Genomic DNA, 22,138 nt, shown 5'->3' on the forward strand with positions numbered 1-22,138 from the left:
ATTTGGCCAATTCAGTCTAAATTGGAAAGAAATGGCGAAGGTACTATGCAATGGACCCCCAAAGCCAAAAACATTCAGACTCAGGAGAGTCAGTTGTGGATACAGAAATCTGCTTCCATTTAATAGTTGTTAGTTTTTGTTGTTTATAGGTAACACTACAATCATATTAGAAAAAAGCCTTTGTCATTTCTGTACAGTTGACTGAATTATAAAAAAATTATGAATTATCGAAAATACGTAGTTCATTCAAATATAAACACAAAACGTATCTACTGCAATAGTAGATTTGTCTTAATTCGTGGAGTGACATTCTGCATTTGATACATTTAATATCAATTATAACATTCAAAAAATAAATAAAATGTCGACACTATATTTTAAATTTTATTACTTAAAAATATTTTCTACATGTGAAAACGATATCAAATATCAAATCATATCACATAATCACAGAAATTGTAACAACTGCTTAATTTTAATAAGCTTACACACATACTTGAAATTTCTATACTACAGATCAATAAATAGGAATCTTCTTTGTGATAGTTTTTCTGCACATATGGCACGTTCGAAGAGTATCCGCACATTTATCGCATGTTCCGTGTCCACACAAAAACACCACGTTTCGTTTTCTCTCCATACATATACTGCAAGCATGACTTTCCTCGATTTCCGCTATTTTGGTTTCCAGATATTTTAGTCTTTCTGCACTTGGTTGTCTGCTTTTTCCTGCGACTGTTCTACCGTCTTTTGCTATGCGTTTTTGGACGAATTCCGAGCAAACCAAACATTTCTTCATGCGCATTGAACAGTCTTCGCATGCTGGTTTGTGTTCACATGGGAAAAGCGTAACGTTTTCTTCGGTAATTTCTGAACAAACTAAGCATTCTTTGGAATTAGACAGCAAATCCTCATTTTGATAAATATGGATCTTATGAGAGGGAGAGTTATTTTGAGAACTGTTTCCTACATCAACAAGTAGTTCCGATTTGCGACTTCTTCTACTGCTCATGGCATTGTTTTCTATTTCTGGGTGATTTTTAGGCACATCTTCAGTCAAGTTATAGTTCTCAACTGCAGCTTCGTTTATGGTCAAATCTTCAATATTATGAAGATCTTGAAAAATTTCATTATTGTCATGCATGGCAGGAATAAATGTTTTAAGCACTTCTTGTAGGGGCGGACATTCAAGAATATCGAAGGCAGTGTGCCCTTTAGTGTTGACAATTTCAGTGTCGATACCTTTTTTAATGAGGAATCCCGCTATGGCTATTGCCAAATGATGCTCAGTCACTTCAAGTTTGCTAAGAATTGCGTGGATTTCGGGACTTTGTGAAACATCAATTTTTATGTCTGCGCTTAGTTGATTACGTTTGAACAAAACGATGTGGAGAGCGGAGTTCCCTTCTTCATCCGTGGCGTTAATAGAAGCACCCAATGTAATTAGAAGTTCAATTACATCACAGTGACCTAAAATTAGTATATATATATATGTATATACAGGGTGTTTCTAAATTATGGTGCCAAATTGATATGGAAGGTAGATTACGCCAGAAATTCTATATAAATGTGTGTCCAAAAATGCTTAATAAAAGTATATGTTTGTATCTATGTATTATACATACATACAGATTGCGGCGACGATTAGTGTCTATATCTATATATATTGTGACGTTTAATGTCTATGAATGCGCATCCACATCGCGCATCCGGTACGATTGCTCTGAAGAAATTCCTGTACCTCTCGATTATTGTAGACAGGATAATCATCCTGTTGGAACCAAACGTTTTCTAATCGAATCTCTGAGGTATTAGTAATTTTAGTTGGGAAATTAGTATTTTTGTTTATTTTCGATATAAAAATAAACGATGTTGTCTACACGCAAATTTTTAATAGCACAACTCAAAATGTATTGCATTATTTGGCGAACCACAACACACCTCCTTCGAAAATTTTGGGTTTACTAAATTCAGTTCCCGTCGCCGCTGCACCATAGATCGCACCAGATGTGCGACGTGGATGCGTGTTCATAGACATTAAACGTCACAATATACATAGATATAGACACTAATCGTCGCCGCAATCTGTATATTTTTATTAAGCATTTTTGGACACACATTTATATAGAATTTCCGGCGTAATCTACCTTCCATATCAATTTTGCACCATTATTTAGAAATATCCTGTATACAGGGTATTTCAAATTCGATCCTCATCATTGGGATCTCAGAAACTAAATAAGATACGAAGAAGTTTAAATGGGGGCAAAGCTGCGCAATCTAGCCCTTGATCGAATACCATTTTCAAAATTTTATTTTTCCGAATATTTCCGCAGATATCCGAGAAAAACTAAAAATTGGAGAATCCATTTTTATTTTTTTTAGCGTTATTTGACAAGAAAGATTAAATCCGTAAGCACATTTTATTGCTACTTTTTCTCAGCTACACTATGGCATATTCAGATTTGCCATCCGACGTTTCGTCTTTCGGCTACCATTATCAACTTTATTTTTTCTTATGGGAGCCATATTGGATTTTTCGACAGAAAAATAGTGCGTTTCATTCTGATTTAATTGATATACAACTTCTTATAATTTACTTTCTAAAAGCCGAAATATTCAGATAAAAAGGAATATTACATAATTGGTCTTCATTCCATCGAAAGACTTTGTTTTGTTCGTGCTATATGACAGAACTCCTTAAACGAGATTAGAGCGTGTGCAGATTTCCAATCAAAATGAGCTTCAGAAATGAAGAGAAACGAGATATGTTAAGACTTTATTGCAAATTTAATAGGAACAGTACGAAAACAGCTCAAATGTATTTTGAGTTATATCCGGAAAGACAACAGCCGCATAAAACATGATTTAAAACTTTAGATTAACATCTAGCTGAGTTTGGTGCTTTTGAAAATCTTTTTCCATTCCGCTTCCATACTTCATCCTAGGTTTTTCATAAGCACCAAATTCAGGTAAATGTTCATTCAAAGTTTTAAATAATGTTTTATGCGGCTGTTGTCTTTCCGGATATAACTCAAAATGCATGTCAGAGGACCCGAGGGCGAGTTGCTTCCAGAAGCCATGGATGGCAAAGTAAACACAAGAAAAGTCGCTTATTACCACTAACTTATTACTAAAAACGAATATCACTAAGATTACACTAATTAATACTTGCACGAATATATACCGACTATCGTAAATGGTGATAAATGTCTTATGACAATGATCTCTTTTACAATGGTAGACCGTATGTAAATTGAATCATAGGATGAGAGACATGACAATCCGGGGCCAGTCCTCTCAATCTCAACTCTCGTTAATTACTACCCTCCATTCCTGCTTTCCATTTCTTTCTTTTTGTCCGCTGACCCCGTTTTGCCCCCCTTGTATGTTAAAAACAAGCGTGTCCCTTATTTCCGGGGTTCCTGGAAGTCATACCATAAAGAATGACAATGAATGCTTTAGGTTGACAGAATAGCGAAAAACCAGAACTCCGATCGATTACATAGGGTTCTACCAATACAAGAAGTCTATCTGTCTGTCTACTTAAGGGTATTCACTAAATTTATGGCGGCGCCGACATATATCTGAGCTGTTTTCGCACTGTTACTATCAAATGTGTAATAAAGTATTAATATATCTCGTTTCTCTTCATTTCTGAAGCTCATTTTCATTGGAAATCTGCACACGCTCTAATCTCGTTTGAGGAGTTTTGCCATATAGCGCGAACAAAAGAAAATCTTTCGATGGAGTCAAGGCCAACTATGTAATATTTCTTTTTATTTAAATATTTCGGCTTTTAAAAAGTAAATTATAAAAATTTGTATATCAATGAAATCAGAATGAAATGCACTATTTTTTTGTCGAAAAATCCAATATGGCTCCCATAAAAAAAAAGTTGATAATGGTAACCGAAAGATGAAACGTCGGATGGCAAATCTGAATATGCCATCGTGTAGCTGAGAAAAAGTGGCAATGAAAATCTGCTTACGGATTTAACCTTTCTTGTCAAATAACGCTAAAAAAAAATAAGAATGAATTCTCCAATTTTTAGTTTTTCTCGGATATCTGTGGAAGTACTCGGAAAATTAAAATTTTAAAAATGGTAGTCGATCAAGCGCTAGATTGCTCAACTTTGCCCCCATTTAAACTTCTTCGTATCTCCTTTGGTTTCCGAGATCCCAATGGCGAGGGTCGTATTTGAAATACCCTGTATATATGTATGTACATATGTATACAAGGTGTCCCTAAAATCGAGGTCAATTGTTCGAGAGGTGAATGAGGAACAAAAAATAAGAAAAAAAGTTCATATAAACATAGGTCCAAATGTCCTTTGTTTTCGAGATACAAGGTGTTGAAATTGAAGAAAAAAAAACAGTTTTGATTTTTAATTTCCAAATGGCTTAAGATGTTGTAACCAAATTTTGTATATGAGTTTAGCGTGTTGGTACGTATAATCCAAAAAAGGAGTAGCTTTAATCATTCACCAATGACGGAGGAATGGCTGTCATGTGTCTTTAGTAATAAAACATTGTAACACTCAGTATAATATTTCGTTTAAAATAGTCCATTATATGTGCCAATGTATTCTGCAAATTTTTTGTCTCTTCTTAATTTGTTGTATTTCAAATAGTTTAGTTATAAAAAGTATTTTTTTGATTAAGAGCATTTTTATGTCAGAATTTGAAATTGCTTTTCCTTCGATTTTGTTTTGCAGAAATTCAAACTTAAAATAGTTTTTATGAATGTCAAAACATAATTATAGTCAAATAACAGTCATAGACTACTTTAGCACTATTCAAGATGCACCACATGGAGGTACAGCCCACTTAGCATCCCTTGGCATATATTATACAGGGTGCCCAAGATAAGAAAGGCCACTATGGGGATCTTCGAAACGGTAAGAGATACAGATTTAGTTAAATGGGAGAAAAGTTGCGTGATCAAGGGCCTAAAAAATGGCGTTTAGAAATCCCTGAAATATTTTTTGATTTTTGATATATTTGGGAAAAATTGGATTTTCCGATTTTACATACATTTTTTTTGACGGTAATATTAAACCTAGACCAAAACTGATGGCACTTTTCTACAACAACTTTTAATGCGCTTTAATGTGGCATTGTCGGTTTTTTAATCCGACGTTTCGTCATTGTGGAACCACCATCAACTTCATTTTTTTAAATACGGTCTGAATGTTCTAATATCAGATTCTGAAAGCTCTTTTTATTCTAAATTCAACAATGTATAACACTTGGCATTTTAATTGCGTTTTAGTCTTTTTTTTCAAGCCTAAACAAAAAAAAATTATTGCCCACCTGTAGTTTTTTAATTTTTAAAAATAAATAATTAGCTATATCAATTAACAGTTTATGTCATTTAAGTGTTTAATGATAATCTTTATTAATAATCATTGAATATCTTTCAATGAGATTTCCAGAGAAGGTGATTAGCAGACATTCGAACACAGCCTGGCCAGCACGTTCACCTGATTTAACTCTGCTTGATTTTTTCGTATGGGCATTTGTTGAGAATTATGTTTATCAGCAAAATTTTGCTACAGAGCAGGAACTGAGGGGGTTAGTTCTGGAAGCATTTTCCAGTATTACTCCACAAACGTTGATTAGGGTGTTAGAATCGAGTTCCAAGGTGCAATTTGTGTTTGGAAAGTAATGGAAATCTTTTAAAACATATGCTTTAAAGTTAGTTGTTTTGTTTGTATTCCTTTGTGGTTGTTTTAATTTTTAGACCGTGTTTTAATAAAATTTTATTTGTATTTTGTTAATTCTATTAAATTAGTGCATTAATTCAACCACCAGATTATTATTTATTTTTAAAAATTAAAAAACTATGTACAGGTGCGCAATAATTTTTTTTTGTTTAGGGTCGAAAAAAAGACTACAACGCAATTAAACTGCAGAGTGTTATACATCGTTGAATTTAGAACAAAAAGGGCTTTCAGAATCTGATATCAGAACATTCAAACCGTATTTAAAAAAATTAAGTTGATGATGGTTCCGCAATGACGAAACATCGGATTAAAAAACTGACAATGCCACGTTAAAGCGCATTAAAAGTTGCTGTAGAGAAGTGTCATCAGTTTTGGTCTAGGTTTAATATTTCCACCAGAAAAAAATATGTAAAATCGAAAAATCCAATTTTTCTCAAATATCTCAAAAACCAAAAAATATTTCGGCGATTTCTAAACACTATTTTTTAGACCCTTTATTACGCAACCTTTCTCCCATTTAACAAAATCTGTATCTCTTACCGTTTCGAAGATCCCCACAGTGGCCCCCCTTATCTTGGGCACCCTGTATATACAGGGTATTTAAAAAAAGCTTTTAAAAAACGCACCGTTTTCGATATACAGGGCGTCAAAAAAAAGAATACCAGTGTTGCTGTCTTTGTTATTATTGTTATTGTTTTCTGTTCATGGAACTGTAATGATGCAAATGTTATTTAGTAGTGTTAACTGGTGTGCTGCCAGTTTGTGCTCATTCTTTCTTACTATAAAAATGCCTTTTTATACTAATTTGAGATGACCGATATTTATGTTCGGTCATACTAAAAAAAAGTCGTCTAGTTTCTTTTCGATGAAGATGTGAATTCTGTGTACAAATAACAGTTGGATATGTAGAATATCTTTAAGTAAGGAAAAAAATTTTAAACAGTTTTTGATACCCTGCATCTCGAAAACGGTGCGTTTGTGGGCCCATGGTAATAGAAACTTTTTTTCTTAGAATGGACCAAGGAATCACATCCTTCATTTTTGAACCATTTTTTTAACACATTTAAAACCAATTTTATATAGGGTGATTCACGTAACTGTTTCATTAGAAAATTTTGTGCTTGTAACTAATCTAAATTTTTCATATTTGGGAGTTAAACTAATATAGATACACTCTACTTTTAAAAAATATTTTGAAGGTCATATCACTTCCGGTTATACCGGAAGTCAAGGTCAACTTCCTTATTTCAAATGGAATACCCAGTATATTTTTGCATTTTTGGAATCTAGGGGTTAAGCTGATTAAATTCTTATTAGGTACTCTTATACCTAAACCTAATCGTTTCAAAGATATTTTGGTTTAAAAGAAAAATCTGTCTAAAACACCATTTCTATAAAATTTAAAATTCTCAGCTATTATTGAAGCTGGCTTTACGAAAATTTCCTGACATGTTAACTAGATATAGTAGATTAGGTTAATGTGAAAAGTTTTTATAAATATCATACAGGGTGTCCAAAAAACCATGTCATATTTAAAGAACTTTGATAGCAAAAAAGTCGCTTATTTCAAATGGAACACCCCATATATTTTTATATGTTTAGAATCTAAATTTAATTCTGAATCGATTACTATTAAGCATTTCTATACCTAAAATTAACGCTTTTGCTCTAATTTGCGATTTTTTAATATTGTACAACAATAATTCTAAGTACCTTAGTTGGCTTTGAAAAGAACATGACTGTTTCCTGTAAAATGCGTTAATGTAATTGTCAATTTAATAAGTTCGCTCAGCAGTTTAGAATCATGAACTTTAATAATACTTATTCAAATAATGATATTTTAAATTTATTCTTTATTCATCGAGAGTGTAACAAAGTTTTGGAGAGAACTTGCCGTACATTCAACGAAAGATATCCGCATCTTCCGAAAATTACAAAGAACGAATTTAGGATATTGGAATCAATTTTTTTAAGACATGGAAAAGTCGAAACTAAAAAGTCTTATTCTAGACCCATAATAAATAGCGAAGACAATGAAATCACCGTTTTAAAATATTTTAATGCAAATCCGAATTTTTCTATTCGAACTGCTTCTAATGATTTAGGTTTGTACTTTTATTGTTATTAATGATGGCAATTGTTTATCTTCAATTAATTATTTTTACAGATTTATCATATTCATCGATTCAGAGGATTCTAAAGAAACATAGAATGCATCCTTATTCTTATAAAATTGTACAGTCATTTAAACCGGGAGACGAAGTTAGAAGAAGTAAATTTTGTGAATTTATGCTTGTTCGTATTCAGGAAGATCCATCATTTTTGTCAAATGTTATATGGACAGAGGAAGCAAAATTCACAAATGGGGGGCTTATAAACAGAAGAAATCTTCATTATTGGGTAGAAAAAAATCCTCAAGTATTCAAAGAGGCCCGTCGTCAAGATAGTTTTAGTGTTAACATGTTTGCCATGATTGTGAATAATGAAGCAAAATATTTTATTTACAATGAAAATTTAAACACTTCAAAATATTTAGACATATTGAGAAGTATTGTCTCCGACTTTTTAGACACTTTACCTCTTAATATGCTACAGATTGTTTGGTACCAAATGGACGGTGTACCGGCTCACTCTTCCCATGAAGTTTATGAAGAGATGAATCGGACATTTGAAGACCGGTGAATCGGATGTAACGGACCATGGAAATGGCCACCAAGGTCACCCGACTTGACGCCCCTAGATTTCTTTTTATAGAGTCATATAAAATCTCGAGTTGATGAAGTTTCCATACAAAGCAAACAACATCTTTGTGATAGAATTCGAGAAGCTTTTAAAGACTTTCACCCAATTACAATTAATAAAGTAACACAACATGAAGTTAAAAAAAGAATTTTGAACTGTTTAGAAGTTAATGGGGGTCATATTGAACATTTATTTAAATTTAATTTTATTTGTTTTGATTTATTTTTTTTAATTTATGATGGGAATCATAGTCTAGAATCAAACTTTTTAGTTTCGACTTTTCCATGTCTTAAAAAAATTGATTCCAATATCCTAAATTCATTCTTTGTAATTTTCGGAAGATGCGGATATCTTTCGTTGAATGTATGGCAAGTTCTCTCCAAAACTTTGTTACACTCTCCATGAATAAAGAATAAATTTAAAATATCATTATTTGAATAAGTATACACTGGGTGTTCCATTTGAAATAAGGAAGTTGACCTTGACTTCCGGTATAACCGGAAGTGATATGACCTTCAAAATATTTTTTAAAAGTAGAGCGTATCTATATTAGTTTAACTCCCAAATATGCAAAAATTTAGATTAGTTACTAGTACAAAACTTTCTAATGAAACAGTTACGTGAATCACCTTGTATATAGGATGTCCCATAACTATAGGGACAGAGAGCGGATAGAGATAGTCCATGTAAAAATGAGACATTTGGTATCAACTTGTCTGTAGCAAATATTGATAGTTAAGAAAATAAAAGGTATTTTAATCGACCGGGTATATTTAACAGAATAAGACAGTATTTAAATAAGGCTCAACAAAAATGTATTAAAGTTCATGAATGTCACTTCCAATACCTTTGTTTATCACTATTTTGTTATTTTTAGTTAAAATATAAAATTTAAATAAAAATGTAATTTTTTTGCATAATTTATTTACTAAAATAAAATTTTTTATGTAAAAATATTTAAGCTTTCATAATTTTCAATAAAAAATTACAAAAAAACTTTCTACAAAAAATGATGGTAACATTTATGCAACATGTTGCATATAGGTGGCGCCCCCTTAAGCTACATCAAAACCGATGATTACATATTGTGTATAGTATAAAAATATCCAAGTCCACAAAATTTCAATAATTTATCTTAAATGGTTCTCAAATAATTTATGACTTTCGAAAAAACAAAATGTTTTTGCGCACCTTATATTTTCTTAACTAGCAATATTTGATACAGGCAAGTTGATGCCAAATGTCTCATTTTTACATGTACTATCTCCACCCGTTCTGTATCCCTATAGTTATGGGACATGTTGTATACATAGAAAGAGTAGTGAATAAAGAATGCAATTGCTGCCAATGGAATGACAGGAAAGCAAATTCGCTTGCAGCAACAACAGATATTTTCAGGAACAGCTTCAGTGAAAATTACGAAATTTTCCAATATTTTTATAGGTACTAATTGTAACTAATCTTTGGGTCGTTAATGGGGGCTAACTTGAAACTAACGCAGAATTAAATTGTTTTACACAGATACCTTGACTAACGGCCAATAGTAATGCTGTCTGATCCCTATTGTTTATCAGATCAATCTCTGCTTGACCGACCCGAATCAGTGTCTCAACCACGTCTTTGTGTCCGTTCAATGCGGCCAAGTGAAGAGCAGAAAATCCGTCTTCTTTCTTCACATCTACCAACTGTCTGGCATGCTGTAAAAGTCGTCTTGTTGCAGCATTTTTCCCCTTCAGGGCGGCATGATGAAGCACGTTAAAACCCCTTTTGTTGCGCAGTGTAAAATCAATACCTGTATAATTTTATACATTTTAAATTATTTTAGAATGATTTTTACAATATGAATAAAAATCTTACCTGCGGTTGCACACAACAATTCAATGACTGACAATGTATCCTTCCCAATGGCATCATGTAATGCTGTGTCCCCGTACAAATCCATGCTGTTAGGATCCGCTCCAGCAACCAAAAGGAGTTGTGCACATCGGGCTGGTTGCTTATGAGCAGATACTTGTAGAGCAGTACATCCGCTACGATTTGTCGCATTGATATCTGCTCCGGATTTGATTAGAATATCCAAAACCTAAAAAAATCAATAGACATGTCTATTGAGTATTGCTTAACATTGATGATGAATTGAACGATGATCAGACAGTATAGAGGCAACTCTATTTTTTTGAATACAGTGAATATTTAATGATAAAATCTATAAAACGAACGTAATTAAAAAATCATCCCAGTAGATACGCACCTCAGGTTGATTACCAAAGGCTGCATAATGGAGACACGTATCTCCATCGCTGTCCATGGCATTCACTGAAGCGCCAGCTCTCAAAAGCAGCCTTACAACGGGGATATGACCTTGATGAGACGCCACCTAAACATTTTTTTTAGATTGTAGATATAAGATATATATTATTACATACTATCAGAACATATATTGTAAGCTTATTAATATTATTAAGAATTCACGGCAAAACAACTCATGCAAAAATTTCACCTGTAAAGCTGTCTTGCCGTTACTTTTAACGTCAACAGAAACATGTGGAGATATTTCCAAAAGGCGCTGAACCGTCTCCAGGCGTCCCAATGCTGCAGTTCGTATTAACGCATCAGATACTGAGGGATTTACTATTGTTTCTTTGCCACCTCGAACTTGAATTGCTGAGTGCCAGTGAACTAAAAAATATACAACATATTATATTAACGTGAATAAAGCACCTTTTCACATCCTAAAAATAGCAGTCTACTCTTAATTCTAATTTCACTTACTGCTAGGGTCTTTCCTCTGATTCTGGATGGCCTGCATCGTATTAGCTAACTCAGCTGCACTGCCCGGCACGGTGCGAACGCATTGAGGATTCAAAGTCCATATTTGACCATCTAACTGCACTCTTAAATCTCCATCTGAGTAAATTTTCAATATTTTTCCTAATTTACCTAATGACTATATTCAAATATATAAACATCACTGTAACAAATAAAATTTCCACTTCGTTACATTTCTCATGATTTCAATCCACTCTCCGTGGCCCCTCTGCAATTCTTTAACCTTTTCTGCCTCGGTAATCAGAGTAACCACATCACCAACATTAAGTTTGTCCACTTTAGTTAGACTAGAAGGGTTTAAAGTCCACCGATTGCTGCATCCGTCGAAGTTAACACGAATATCTCCTTTATCAGTGACTCTGTGGACAATTCCCAGTTTCTCCACATACTGTTAAAAAGATTTTAGTTTTTGGTGGGTAAATTAAATGGAAAAAATGCATATAGGGTATATGTTATACAGCCCAAATTTAAGGGGGCATTCTTTAAATTATGGTAAAACAAAAAACATATTCTTTGGAATTAGATAAACTTTTCTTAATTTTGACTCAAAGAATATTCCCTTTAATTAGCGGCGTATGTTTAGAAAACATCCTGTATATAAACCTTACATCTGCCATTCTGGGGTTCCATCCTCCATGCCCTTGCTGCATTAACTTTAATTGGTCAACGGATACGGACACCTGTACTCTGTCACCCACGGTAAAAGGTAGTGGACCACAACGAATAGGTTTTGAAACAGCTAATTCTACATTTTGGCCTAATACTGGAAGATGCTCAGGATAATATGTGCCACCAGATGAAGGCTCCACACATTTAATATCACAAATACCCTTGTGCCCTAATCTATACACATTTCTTGAACCAGAAAGCCAATGGACATTTACAACAGAGCGGTTGCTTTCATTATCCCATCCTCGAACATCCACAACCCGTCCAACTTTACCTAAGTTTTTAACTTGAAACTAATAATTTAACCACGAGAAACACTCACCTTCGCCTCCATCCTGATTACCCCATTCCCAATTATATCCCCTAATGACTTTGGCGTCCGCAAAAATACCATATAACATAGACTTTGTCTCTCCTTGACGCGGTGGTAAATCTACCCTACAACACAAATATTTATGGTTTCGAAAAAATGGGATGCAACTAAATAATATGGACTAACCCTGAGGAACTCATAGAATCAAATCTTTTAAATCTATGAGTCCGATCATGTTCATCTCGATGGTAACACATATAACACAGGTCGAAGTCATGGCAAACCGTGCACTTATATCTCATTCCGTTAATACCTGGACTTTTGCATGCATCACATACTATATTAGTATGTTTGACTCCTGAAAAGATATAATTTTGTGCCTTAGTATAAAGTGTGCCGCAAATAAGATGAAAGCAGAATTTGTTTTCGTCTTGCTGCCTTTAATCTACAATGACATTCTTAAATAGCAACAATCATATTACTTAATTTACCGATAGGAAATGTTTGATTATTAGTCATGTTTTTATTGTATTAACTTATAGAACAACATGACAATTACCAATAATAATGATCAATACTAATAAGTATTAAACAAAGTCATCACGAGTACAAAGAAAAAATTATTGAAATCTCAAGTCCTTGTAGCTAGGTCACAAAGCATTTATAGACGTAGCTTTATATGAACTTTTTTGCTTAAAATAATTCATATACAGGGTGTAACATATTCTCATGGAGGCATTTCAAGGAATTATAATACTCTGCAAAATAACAAAAAAATGTTAATAGACCCATGGTCAAAGCCACACAGCTTTTGATATACAAGATGGCACATTTTCAACAGTTCTTATAATTTTTTTTTCTTTTTGAATTTATTTATATTTTAAGAAATTTAATTTAATGTTACAAATTGCTTCAGATAGTTGATAACTAAGCCGGATGGCTATTTCTTTTCCTTACTTCTTTAACATTCTTAATTTGGATCAATAGATATTTTTGCAAATTTTATGAAAATGGTGAAAGTCCCAAAATACTATGAGAGATTAAAGAGCTAAAAAATTGAAAAAAAAATTAAAATGTGGTATCAGAAATCATACAGAGTGTTCCAAAAAAAAATACAAAGCATACAATGATACATGTCCCAAAAAAATATAACACCCTATATAAGTGTGACCCACTTAAGAGCGGGACACCCCTGTAAAATTTTTATTTGTGGTTCGATTTTGATCATTTTTTTATATGTTGTAGGGCATCAAAAACTCTATTTTGTGACAAGTTCTTGTTACGCTCGCTTAAAATCTAAGGTCTACTTTGCCCCTTTCTTATGACGAAATTTTAAGAAAAGACATTAGGGAATTTTTTATTTTAAATTTAGCTTCAGTAATAACTTTAGAATTATTCAAAATGGCTGTATTTCAAATTTCGTTAAAAAATGTTTATCCATAAAAAAGTTGTAGAACAATTAAATTTTATTTAATTTAAATTAATTAATGATTCAATGTGAAAAAAAAATTGTAACGAAAAGAGATTTAATTCATTTTAAAAAACACTTGCTTCGATTAAGCTACCGTTCAACTGGATACATTTCTCGTATCTTCTTCTAGTATTACTCATTACTTTTCTGAGAGATAAGGGAGTAATTTCTTCACAGGCGCGTCTCAACCTTATGCATAGTTCTTCTCTATTTCTGGGGCGGTTTTTATATACTTTTTGCCCAAGAGTACCCCACAAAAAGAAATCTAAAGGGGTCAGGTCCGGTGATCTGGGTGGCCATTGTATTAATGGACTATTCCGTCCGATCCATTGATTGGGAAAGTTTGTATTTAGCCACTGCCGAACAATTTTCGCGTTATGTATAGGACTTCCATCAAGTTGAAAGTACATGTTACTTGTGTATAATAGTGGAAGATTGTCAATCGCATTGGATAATTCATTTCTCAATAGTTCTAAAAAACTTGCAGAATTCATATTGCCCTCAAGAAAAAATGGACCGATAAGTTTGTCATAGATTATTCCACACCAAACATTTACTTTTTGGGAATATTGACTTTTGCAGTTGATAATCCAGCGTGGATTTTCATGAGACCAAAATCTACAATTCTGTGAAGAAACTATCCCATTAGTAGTAAATGTAGCTTCGTCACTAAATAGAATACATTTTAGAAAATTGTTGTTATCTTGATACTCCCCTTGCGCCCACAAACAAAATTCCAATCTTCTGTTCTTGTCTCCTTCCTCCAAAGTATGCAGAAATTTTGGTTTAAATGGCTTAATTTTATTCTTTTTCAGGCATCGACGAATCTTTTCCCTCGGTACATTTAAATCTAAACTTGCTATTCTTAATGTAGCATGTGGGTTATTTGTAAAATAATTTAAAATTGCGATTTCTGTATCACCTTCATTTCTATTTCCAGGACGGTTGTTTTTTTAACAAATATCTATCAACGGCTCCAGTTTCATTAAATGTACGATTTATTCGATTCACTGTACTTTTAGTAATCGGACGTCGATTAGGATATCTTGTGTTAAATATTCTAGTCACTTCCCTTACACTTCTGTCATTGTCACCAGAAAGACGCACTATTTCAATTTTTTCCCTTAAAGTTAATTGATTATTCATATCTGAACTTTTTCTTCAATCAAAAACAGTTAAATTTTCTTCTAAACCACCAAGAACTGGTTTATTTATTTACAAAAAGACAATTGCATTGTATTTAATGACAAGGATAAAACAAGTGACTTAACTATGTTTATTGGATCCGTACTCAGCCAACTTGACCAAAAATTATTACATCCAGATGGTTCAATAAATTTAAAATTGGATTGCTCTACAACTTTTTTATGGATAAACATTTTTTAACGAAATTTGAAATACAGCCATTTTGAATAATTCTAAAGTTATTACTGAAGCTAAATTTAAAATAAAAAATTCCCTAATGTCTTTTCTTAAAATTTCGTCATAAGAAAGGGGCAAAGTAGACCTTAGATTTTAAGCGAGCGTAACAAGAACTTGTCACAAAATAGAGTTTTTGATGCCCTACAACATATAAAAAAATGATCAAAATCGAACCACAAATAAAAATTTTACAGGGGTGTCCCGCTCTTAAGTGGGTCACACTGTATATGTATATGGCTACCGAAAATTTTGACACTTTGTTGTAGATGATCTTAAAAATAAATAAGTGTATAAAATTTCAAAAATTCAATTCAAGGCATATGTGAGAAAAAATGTATAACATGAAAAAAGCGTGAAATTTTACCACCCTGTATATCAAAAATAGTGCATTTTGGGTGAAGGAAATTTTAGCATTTTTTAATTATTTTCCAGATTTTTATCACCCCCTCAAATATTTTCATGATGATATGTTACACTCAGTATACCTTCATAACCTTCAATAATGGCTTACCAACACCCTGTATAGTAAATAAAGCAGAAAATAATGAAAAATGAAATTTTATTATATTTATAAAAAATGGAAAATCATACAATTCTTTTTCTTACCAATCTGGGCATTGTCAATGATTCTGAGATCATATTTTCCCAAATAACCGACTCTATAATTGGTTCTAGTACCATAATCCCATTGTACAACTACAGTCTTGTCTGGGGACCCAATGGCACCAGATTTCCCTCCCTGGCCTATCTCACATACTGTTCCCACAAAACCCTCCCCACCATCTGCAATGTAATGGGGGAATAAAAACATTATCAACTGTAATAAAAAAGTGGACAAAAATGAATGTATCATTAAAAATGAGGTAATGACAAGACAATGATAACTAAAAAATAGGAATCAGTGGAAAGACCAAGAAAAAAATTCATTGACGAATGTAGCGTCGACACTTACATAGAGTTTCGAAAAGGAAAAAAAGCCTTCATCTTCAAATGTGATCTGAAATGATCCCTCTCAAAATGAATCCAAACAGAGTGAGGTTGTAAGGATCCCCTCATAAATGGGGCTAAATTTGATTTGTACCAAAATAGACAGCAACCAACCAAAAAAATGTCTCATATTAAATCATTATACCATTATGTATATATGCATAAAGCCTACTGATATCATACAGCTATCCATACAGCATTCTTAATTCTATGACCTGATTAATTTTGTCAATGAAGACCTGAATAAGCCTGTATATAGGGAATGCCCCAATATAAATTTCAAATTATTCCTTTCCAAAGCCAAGAGGTTGAATATTTTTATTATTCTTGTAAATTTAGAAAAAAGGATATTAATAAAACTAGAGAAAGGGAACCCACTCTGCACTGTCTTTGATGTACACCCATTTAAAGGTTCAGAAAGTGAAATCCAAGAAAGAAAATTTTCTTACCATGCAAGAAGAAACTCTTTAGACTAATATTTTTTTTACCTTGATTGCCCCAGCTCCAGTCAGGCCCTCGAACAATCCTTAATCCAGGAGCTAACATCTTTACTATATTCTGTCATTCATGGCAGATAACCAAACTTGAAAAAAAGGAGAATGGCTGGGGATGTTGAGTCATCAAGAGAAACTGATTAAATCAACTGATTATCCTCATTTTTTGTTATCCTTTATCAAATCGATCTAAGAAGGTACTCAGGAAATTTTCTGATTATTGTTTTTTCTGATTATTGATAGAATTAGAGACGAAACTAAAGAATCTATAAGTAAACAAAGTACTGCTCACGTAAACTCACGGTAATCGGTCATTAACTTGGAATATTAAATTGTGAAATTTTGATCTGTCAATTTATTTTCAATATTTATCCGCTTATTTTAGCATTTTTATAAATAATTTCAATTATCATTATTGACCTTTAAAAAATATAGAAATACATATAAGGCGCAAATAATACAAATACAAAACAAAAACAAAATACAAATGTCAAATGTCATATCAGAATAATAGTGACGTCAAATATTAAGATTGGGATTTTTGCGTTCGTAGATGTACAATAAATTAAGAAAATCAAATCCCCCATCATAACTTTAATTATTTCTCCCAAAAATTAAATCCTCCATCCAATTGAAGTCATAAAATCAATTGCTATATGACTTTAAAAATGTCCCTTGATTAAACACTGGCAATCCCGGGTGGCCTTGCGCGTCTTCATCAACGCTAACTATTGTTATTACAACTTACTTAATCTATTTATTCTTAGCAGTTAAAACTGCATTATTTATATAATTGATAGATGAAAAATAAATCTATTCAAAGCTAGAACATTAAAAAGCGCGATAACAAAAAAATAAAATCCAATTTGCCCCACATAGTTTAATACGCATTCTTCACAAGCAAATCTCCGCAACGTTGCCGCAGTTGAAATATCGCAGTTTTTCAACGTAACTGTTCCAACTACCCATTGTAACCTAACCTCAATTTTTTTCCATTAAAACCAAAATCTCAAATACAATTTAAATTAGTCGTGAATAGGTGCTTGTGATGAGTAGTTCGATCGATTTCTAATTAATACTGGTTAGCCAAATTCATTGTACACACAAAGAAAATGCATAAACATTCGAAAATGGAGTGAACTTTGACCGGAAGCGGAGACCTGAAAATGGAATTACCCAGACAATGTTGTCCAGATGCATTCAGTTACTGTGTGTAACTGCAGTATTTGTAGCCGTTTACTTTCCTTCCCGTCACGCAAGACACTACGACTATATTACTCTCGAGAATGCATTTCAGGAAGTTGTACTTAACTATCCTTCCTCAGGAAGTAGTCTACAAAACTGTACTTACCAAGATACAATTTTGAACAATGAAGTTGTTCCAGTAAGTAATATCTCTGTTCTACAAGATTTCATTGCCCCTCTGCCAGGGGGTGAATTTGTACCCCTGCATTGTACCCCACTTATAAAAACTGCGATAGTTGTCCCATACAGAAACCGAACAGAACAGTTGCATCTTTTTATTAACTACATGCACAAGTTCCTTCAGAATCAAAATATCCATTACAGGATTATTGTTGCTGAACAAAATGATTCTCTGCCGTTCAATAGAGCAAAAATGCTGAACTTTGGAGCTCGATTGGCAATGGATTTAGATTTCACATGCCTGATACTTCATGATGTTGATCTTATTCCCCTTTCAACTGGGAATTTATATGGATGCTCAAATAGGCCCAGGCACATGTCTAGTAGCTTGGACACTTTCCGATATAACCTACCATATTTAACCCTATTTGGTGGTGTAATTTCAATCCTTGCTGAACAGTATAAATTGGTAAATGGTATGTCAAACACATACTATGGGTGGGGCGGAGAAGATGATGATTTGTATAAACGTTTGGAAGCCCAAAATGTCATACCCTACAGGTTTGATCCTAATTTGAGCAAATATACTATGTTAGTTCATAAAAAACAACCAAAGAATGCAAATAGATCCGAAAAGCTGAAAATGTCTTTAGAAAATTTCTATGATGGATTGGATAATTTGCCTAGAAAATACTCTGTATTTATTGATGATTTATTTACCAAAGTTATTTCGTCGTAGAATAATACATTAGTTATTTTTAAATATTGTATTAATGCTCAAAACTGTCATGTTTTTAACAAAACTTTATTTACCTTTTCGAATTATGGTATTTTATCTAAATACTTTTTTTTTTAGATATTTTCAATACTTTTAATGGAATTTTATAATATCTCTTTCAATGAATGTCATGTTAAATGCAAAGGTATTTGAAGTTAAAATCTTTTTGGAGATATGCATTATATTGACATTCTCTATTTTAATAGGAATTTGTGATATACCTATATCAGATTTGCATATATTCAAATAAACAATATATTGACCATTTCTCATACACATTAATGTCCACTTATAACGAATCCTCACGAACCACGCAAAAGGGTTCATTATAACCGAAGTTCATTATATCCGCTCGTCTATCTAAAGATGAAAATTTAAAAAATTCCATAAGATGTAACATTGTGTTGAAGACGTAATTTATTGAAACAAATGTGCAAAGTTTATACTACAAATAATAAACGAAAACAAAACAGGGAAACTCAAGTACATATACTACTTAATATATTAAAATTAAACATAAAGTATTTGGTATAAATGGTTATTATAAAAAACAAAATATTTTTGTTTGTTTTAATTTTACAGTGAAACATGATTCGTTGAAGAACATTTCTACATTAACAAAGCTTTTAAGAATATGTTGCGGAGCATTACGTTTTGTAATGCTCCGCTCGTTTTGCGAATGGTCCTTTTTTTTTTAATTCACAATTAATGATTCTGCTAGATCAGTTTTATTCATATCTTGATTCTCAATACTGCCAGGATCATCGTCATAATCACTGTTATCATTATTGTCTGGAACTTGCACTGAACTAATAATTTTTTCGTTTGTTAAGAGCTCCCCATAAATTACGTCATCAATACATAGGAAGTTTTCAAAGTTATTGTCCAACCTTGAATCAGTTAAATCAAATTCTACTTTAATTTTGTCGTCGTCAAGGGTATTATTCTTATATGTGATTTTTCTTAACTAGTCACTTAATGGAAGTTTGTCTTCGAAAACGAAATCCTCTTGGGGATTTTTTGAGAACCCATCATGACGAAAACGTTCTGTATTGTTTATTAGGACACATTCTGCCATAACATGTGAATAAAACTCATTGAATCCAAAAGATTTACATCAAAGTTTTGATCACCGTTCTCTATGCGCGAAAGCATTTTTGCAAGAAGAGTGCACCGGTAGTTTATTTCAAACTATGAATTATTTCTTGGTCTAATGGCCGCAGTCTGGTATTAGGTAACGTGAATACTAGAGTTTGATAAAATTCAGTTTTTTCACGCCATTATGTTCTGGACAGTTATTTACCAATAAAATAATTTTCCGTTTCTGTTTTTTTAATTGGGCATTTCATTTTTGCAGTTCAGAACAAAAAAATCTCAGAAGTCATCCAAGCTTTTGCATTTGGTGTATACTTGACAAGAATTTGTCTATTCTGGAAGCAGCGTGGATTTCGAGATTTACCGTTAACTAATAGATTCCTTTCTCTGTGCCCCTAAAATGTGCTGCTACTAGAACAGTGATTCTCTCTTTGAACAGTTTTCCGTCCGTGCATTTTTCTCCTTTAAATCGCAGTGTTCGATCCGGAGTCAATTTGTAAAACAGACCCATTTCGTCGGTGTTGAAAATATTACTGTCTTCATAATTTTCTCGGATTTGTTGCCGTTTTTCTTGCAACCAATTATCCATTACGTTCCCGTCCACTGCGGCTGCTTCACCCATAATTTTTCCACTTGTGATTCCGTGATGTTTTTTAAACATCACGGAACGTTTTTCGATCCAACTGCAACTACAATGAAATTCTCTGCATTCCATCGAATTTCTCATTTTATTAACCTTAATTTGAAGTAAATTACCTGTTATTGTGACATTTTTTGCCGTTGTGTGAGAAAATCATTTAAACAATCCTGTGTCCAGTGGTTCACGATTTGGCTTCCGAAGTCTTTTGACTGCTGAATTGGACCGCTCGTAGCTTTTCACTATTTTGTTTTCACTCTTTCGAATCGTGCACACAGTTGATTTAAGCAAATTCGGTTCTTTGCCGACTTGGCTCTGTTTCTTTCCATTTTGCAACTGCTAAATTATATCGTACCTTGTTTTTGACGTAAACACTTTGCCTTTTGCTTCACCGTTTCAGCATTTTTACTTATCATATTTTTAAGCACGGAACGGTTAGTTATCAACCTCGTTTGCATCTAGGAATGATGTGATTTTAAGAAATTTCTTCTACTTTGTTTTCGGAAAATTTAAATACAGTGCCTATTAAAATAGAGCCAAAATAATAAAATATATCATTTAGCAAATAGTTTTAATGCTGCATGTCACTTGTGAAATAACGGTACATTATACAGGGTGTCCCGACCGTTCAAAAAAAAAAATCCGTTTTAAATTCTTCGTGCCTCCCAGAGAATAAAAAGACGATCTAGACTGTGTATCCAACAAAATGGTAACTCATTTGAAAACTTACTCTAAAAATGTGTCATTTAAATTTCCTGTTGTTTTTCTTATTATTGTTTAATAGTTTTGATATGGTTAAAAATTATCGTTTTAAGCATCTCATCATTTGTATTTGTCATGCAATGTAATGTTAAAATTAATTTTATTCGAAAATGGAGCGTTCTATCAATGTGAACCAAGAGTACCTTTTTTTCTGGACACATATGTGGTTTCATAATTTTGCATCAGCAGCTAAAAAACCGGGCAAATAAAAAAAAGGTAGCATTTTTTAACTCCGATGCCCCCCGTGCGGCACGCCTCTGACGAAATATCTTCCATTCAGCCACATCAGTCAATTAAGGTTTAAAAGGTATAAAATCATACCAAATTTCATAAAGTTATCTTGCACCGTTTTGGAAATATGTCAAAATAACCATCATCAGAGTTATGTCTTTAAAGAGCCATAGATCGTTAAAAAAGCGTTTCTCGATATATGTTTATATAAAGTTTTGGTGTTATTTTTGGACGTAATTTACGCTGTTTAAGTATGGAGCCTTAATTTCGGGACACCCTGTAATTATATGACAAAAAAGGAAAATAATAATAACAAACATGGTTTAAGAATATTGAACAAATGTAACAATTTACAAATAAATGAAAAAGAGAAACATTAACAGTTAGTCACAGAAATAGAGCCAATGGACACGAAGTCATAATATAATGCTATTAGGTTGGTAAAAAAATCATTTCGTTTTTGAACCCTTAACTTTAAAGACATGCATCTCAACTTATAATACACTTCACTAATCAAAATAAAAACCATTTGAATCAATACACTTTTGCCAACGTGAAACAAATTTATTTATACCGGGAAACATAGAATTCCGCAGTCCGAGAGGCGACGAAGTC

General features: G+C 32.8%; 3 protein-coding genes across 4 annotated transcripts; 1 reads left to right on the plus strand and 2 right to left on the minus strand.

Moving 5' to 3' along the window:
- Positions 1-373: 373 nt before the first annotated feature.
- Positions 374-17,059, minus strand: mib2 (mind bomb 2). 2 transcript variants are annotated; one of them, XM_066401708.1, is made up of 13 exons: positions 16,958-17,059; positions 16,650-16,744; positions 15,781-15,957; positions 12,468-12,639; positions 12,291-12,406; positions 11,908-12,242; positions 11,472-11,687; positions 11,243-11,417; positions 10,971-11,149; positions 10,722-10,847; positions 10,328-10,553; positions 9,996-10,262; positions 374-1,470 (listed from the first exon to the last, which is right to left on the minus strand). In XM_066401708.1, the coding sequence occupies exons 2-13, from the start codon at positions 16,705-16,707 to the stop codon at positions 518-520; spliced, it is 3,000 nt and encodes a 999-aa protein (XP_066257805.1). In that variant the 5' UTR covers positions 16,708-16,744; positions 16,958-17,059; the 3' UTR covers positions 374-517. The 2 variants fall into 2 exon arrangements, with proteins under 2 accessions (XP_066257805.1, XP_066257799.1); XM_066401702.1 differs by lacking the exon at positions 16,958-17,059 and having other exon boundaries at positions 16,650-16,861.
- Positions 17,060-17,697: 638 nt separating this feature from the next.
- On the plus strand, positions 17,698-18,797 carry beta4GalNAcTB (beta1,4-N-acetylgalactosaminyltransferase B). Its single transcript, XM_066402864.1, has one exon. It carries the CDS (start codon positions 17,839-17,841, stop codon positions 18,757-18,759), a length of 921 nt encoding a protein of 306 aa, XP_066258961.1. The 5' UTR covers positions 17,698-17,838; the 3' UTR covers positions 18,760-18,797.
- Positions 18,798-20,263: 1,466 nt separating this feature from the next.
- LOC136419367 (tigger transposable element-derived protein 4-like) lies at positions 20,264-20,620 on the minus strand. Its single transcript, XM_066405648.1, has one exon. It carries the CDS (start codon positions 20,618-20,620, stop codon positions 20,264-20,266), a length of 357 nt encoding a protein of 118 aa, XP_066261745.1.
- Between the last annotated feature and the right edge of the window lie 1,518 nt (positions 20,621-22,138).

Source organism: Euwallacea similis, chromosome 2 (assembly GCF_039881205.1).
Source record: "Euwallacea similis isolate ESF13 chromosome 2, ESF131.1, whole genome shotgun sequence".
Lineage (NCBI taxonomy): Eukaryota > Metazoa > Arthropoda > Insecta > Coleoptera > Curculionidae > Euwallacea > Euwallacea similis.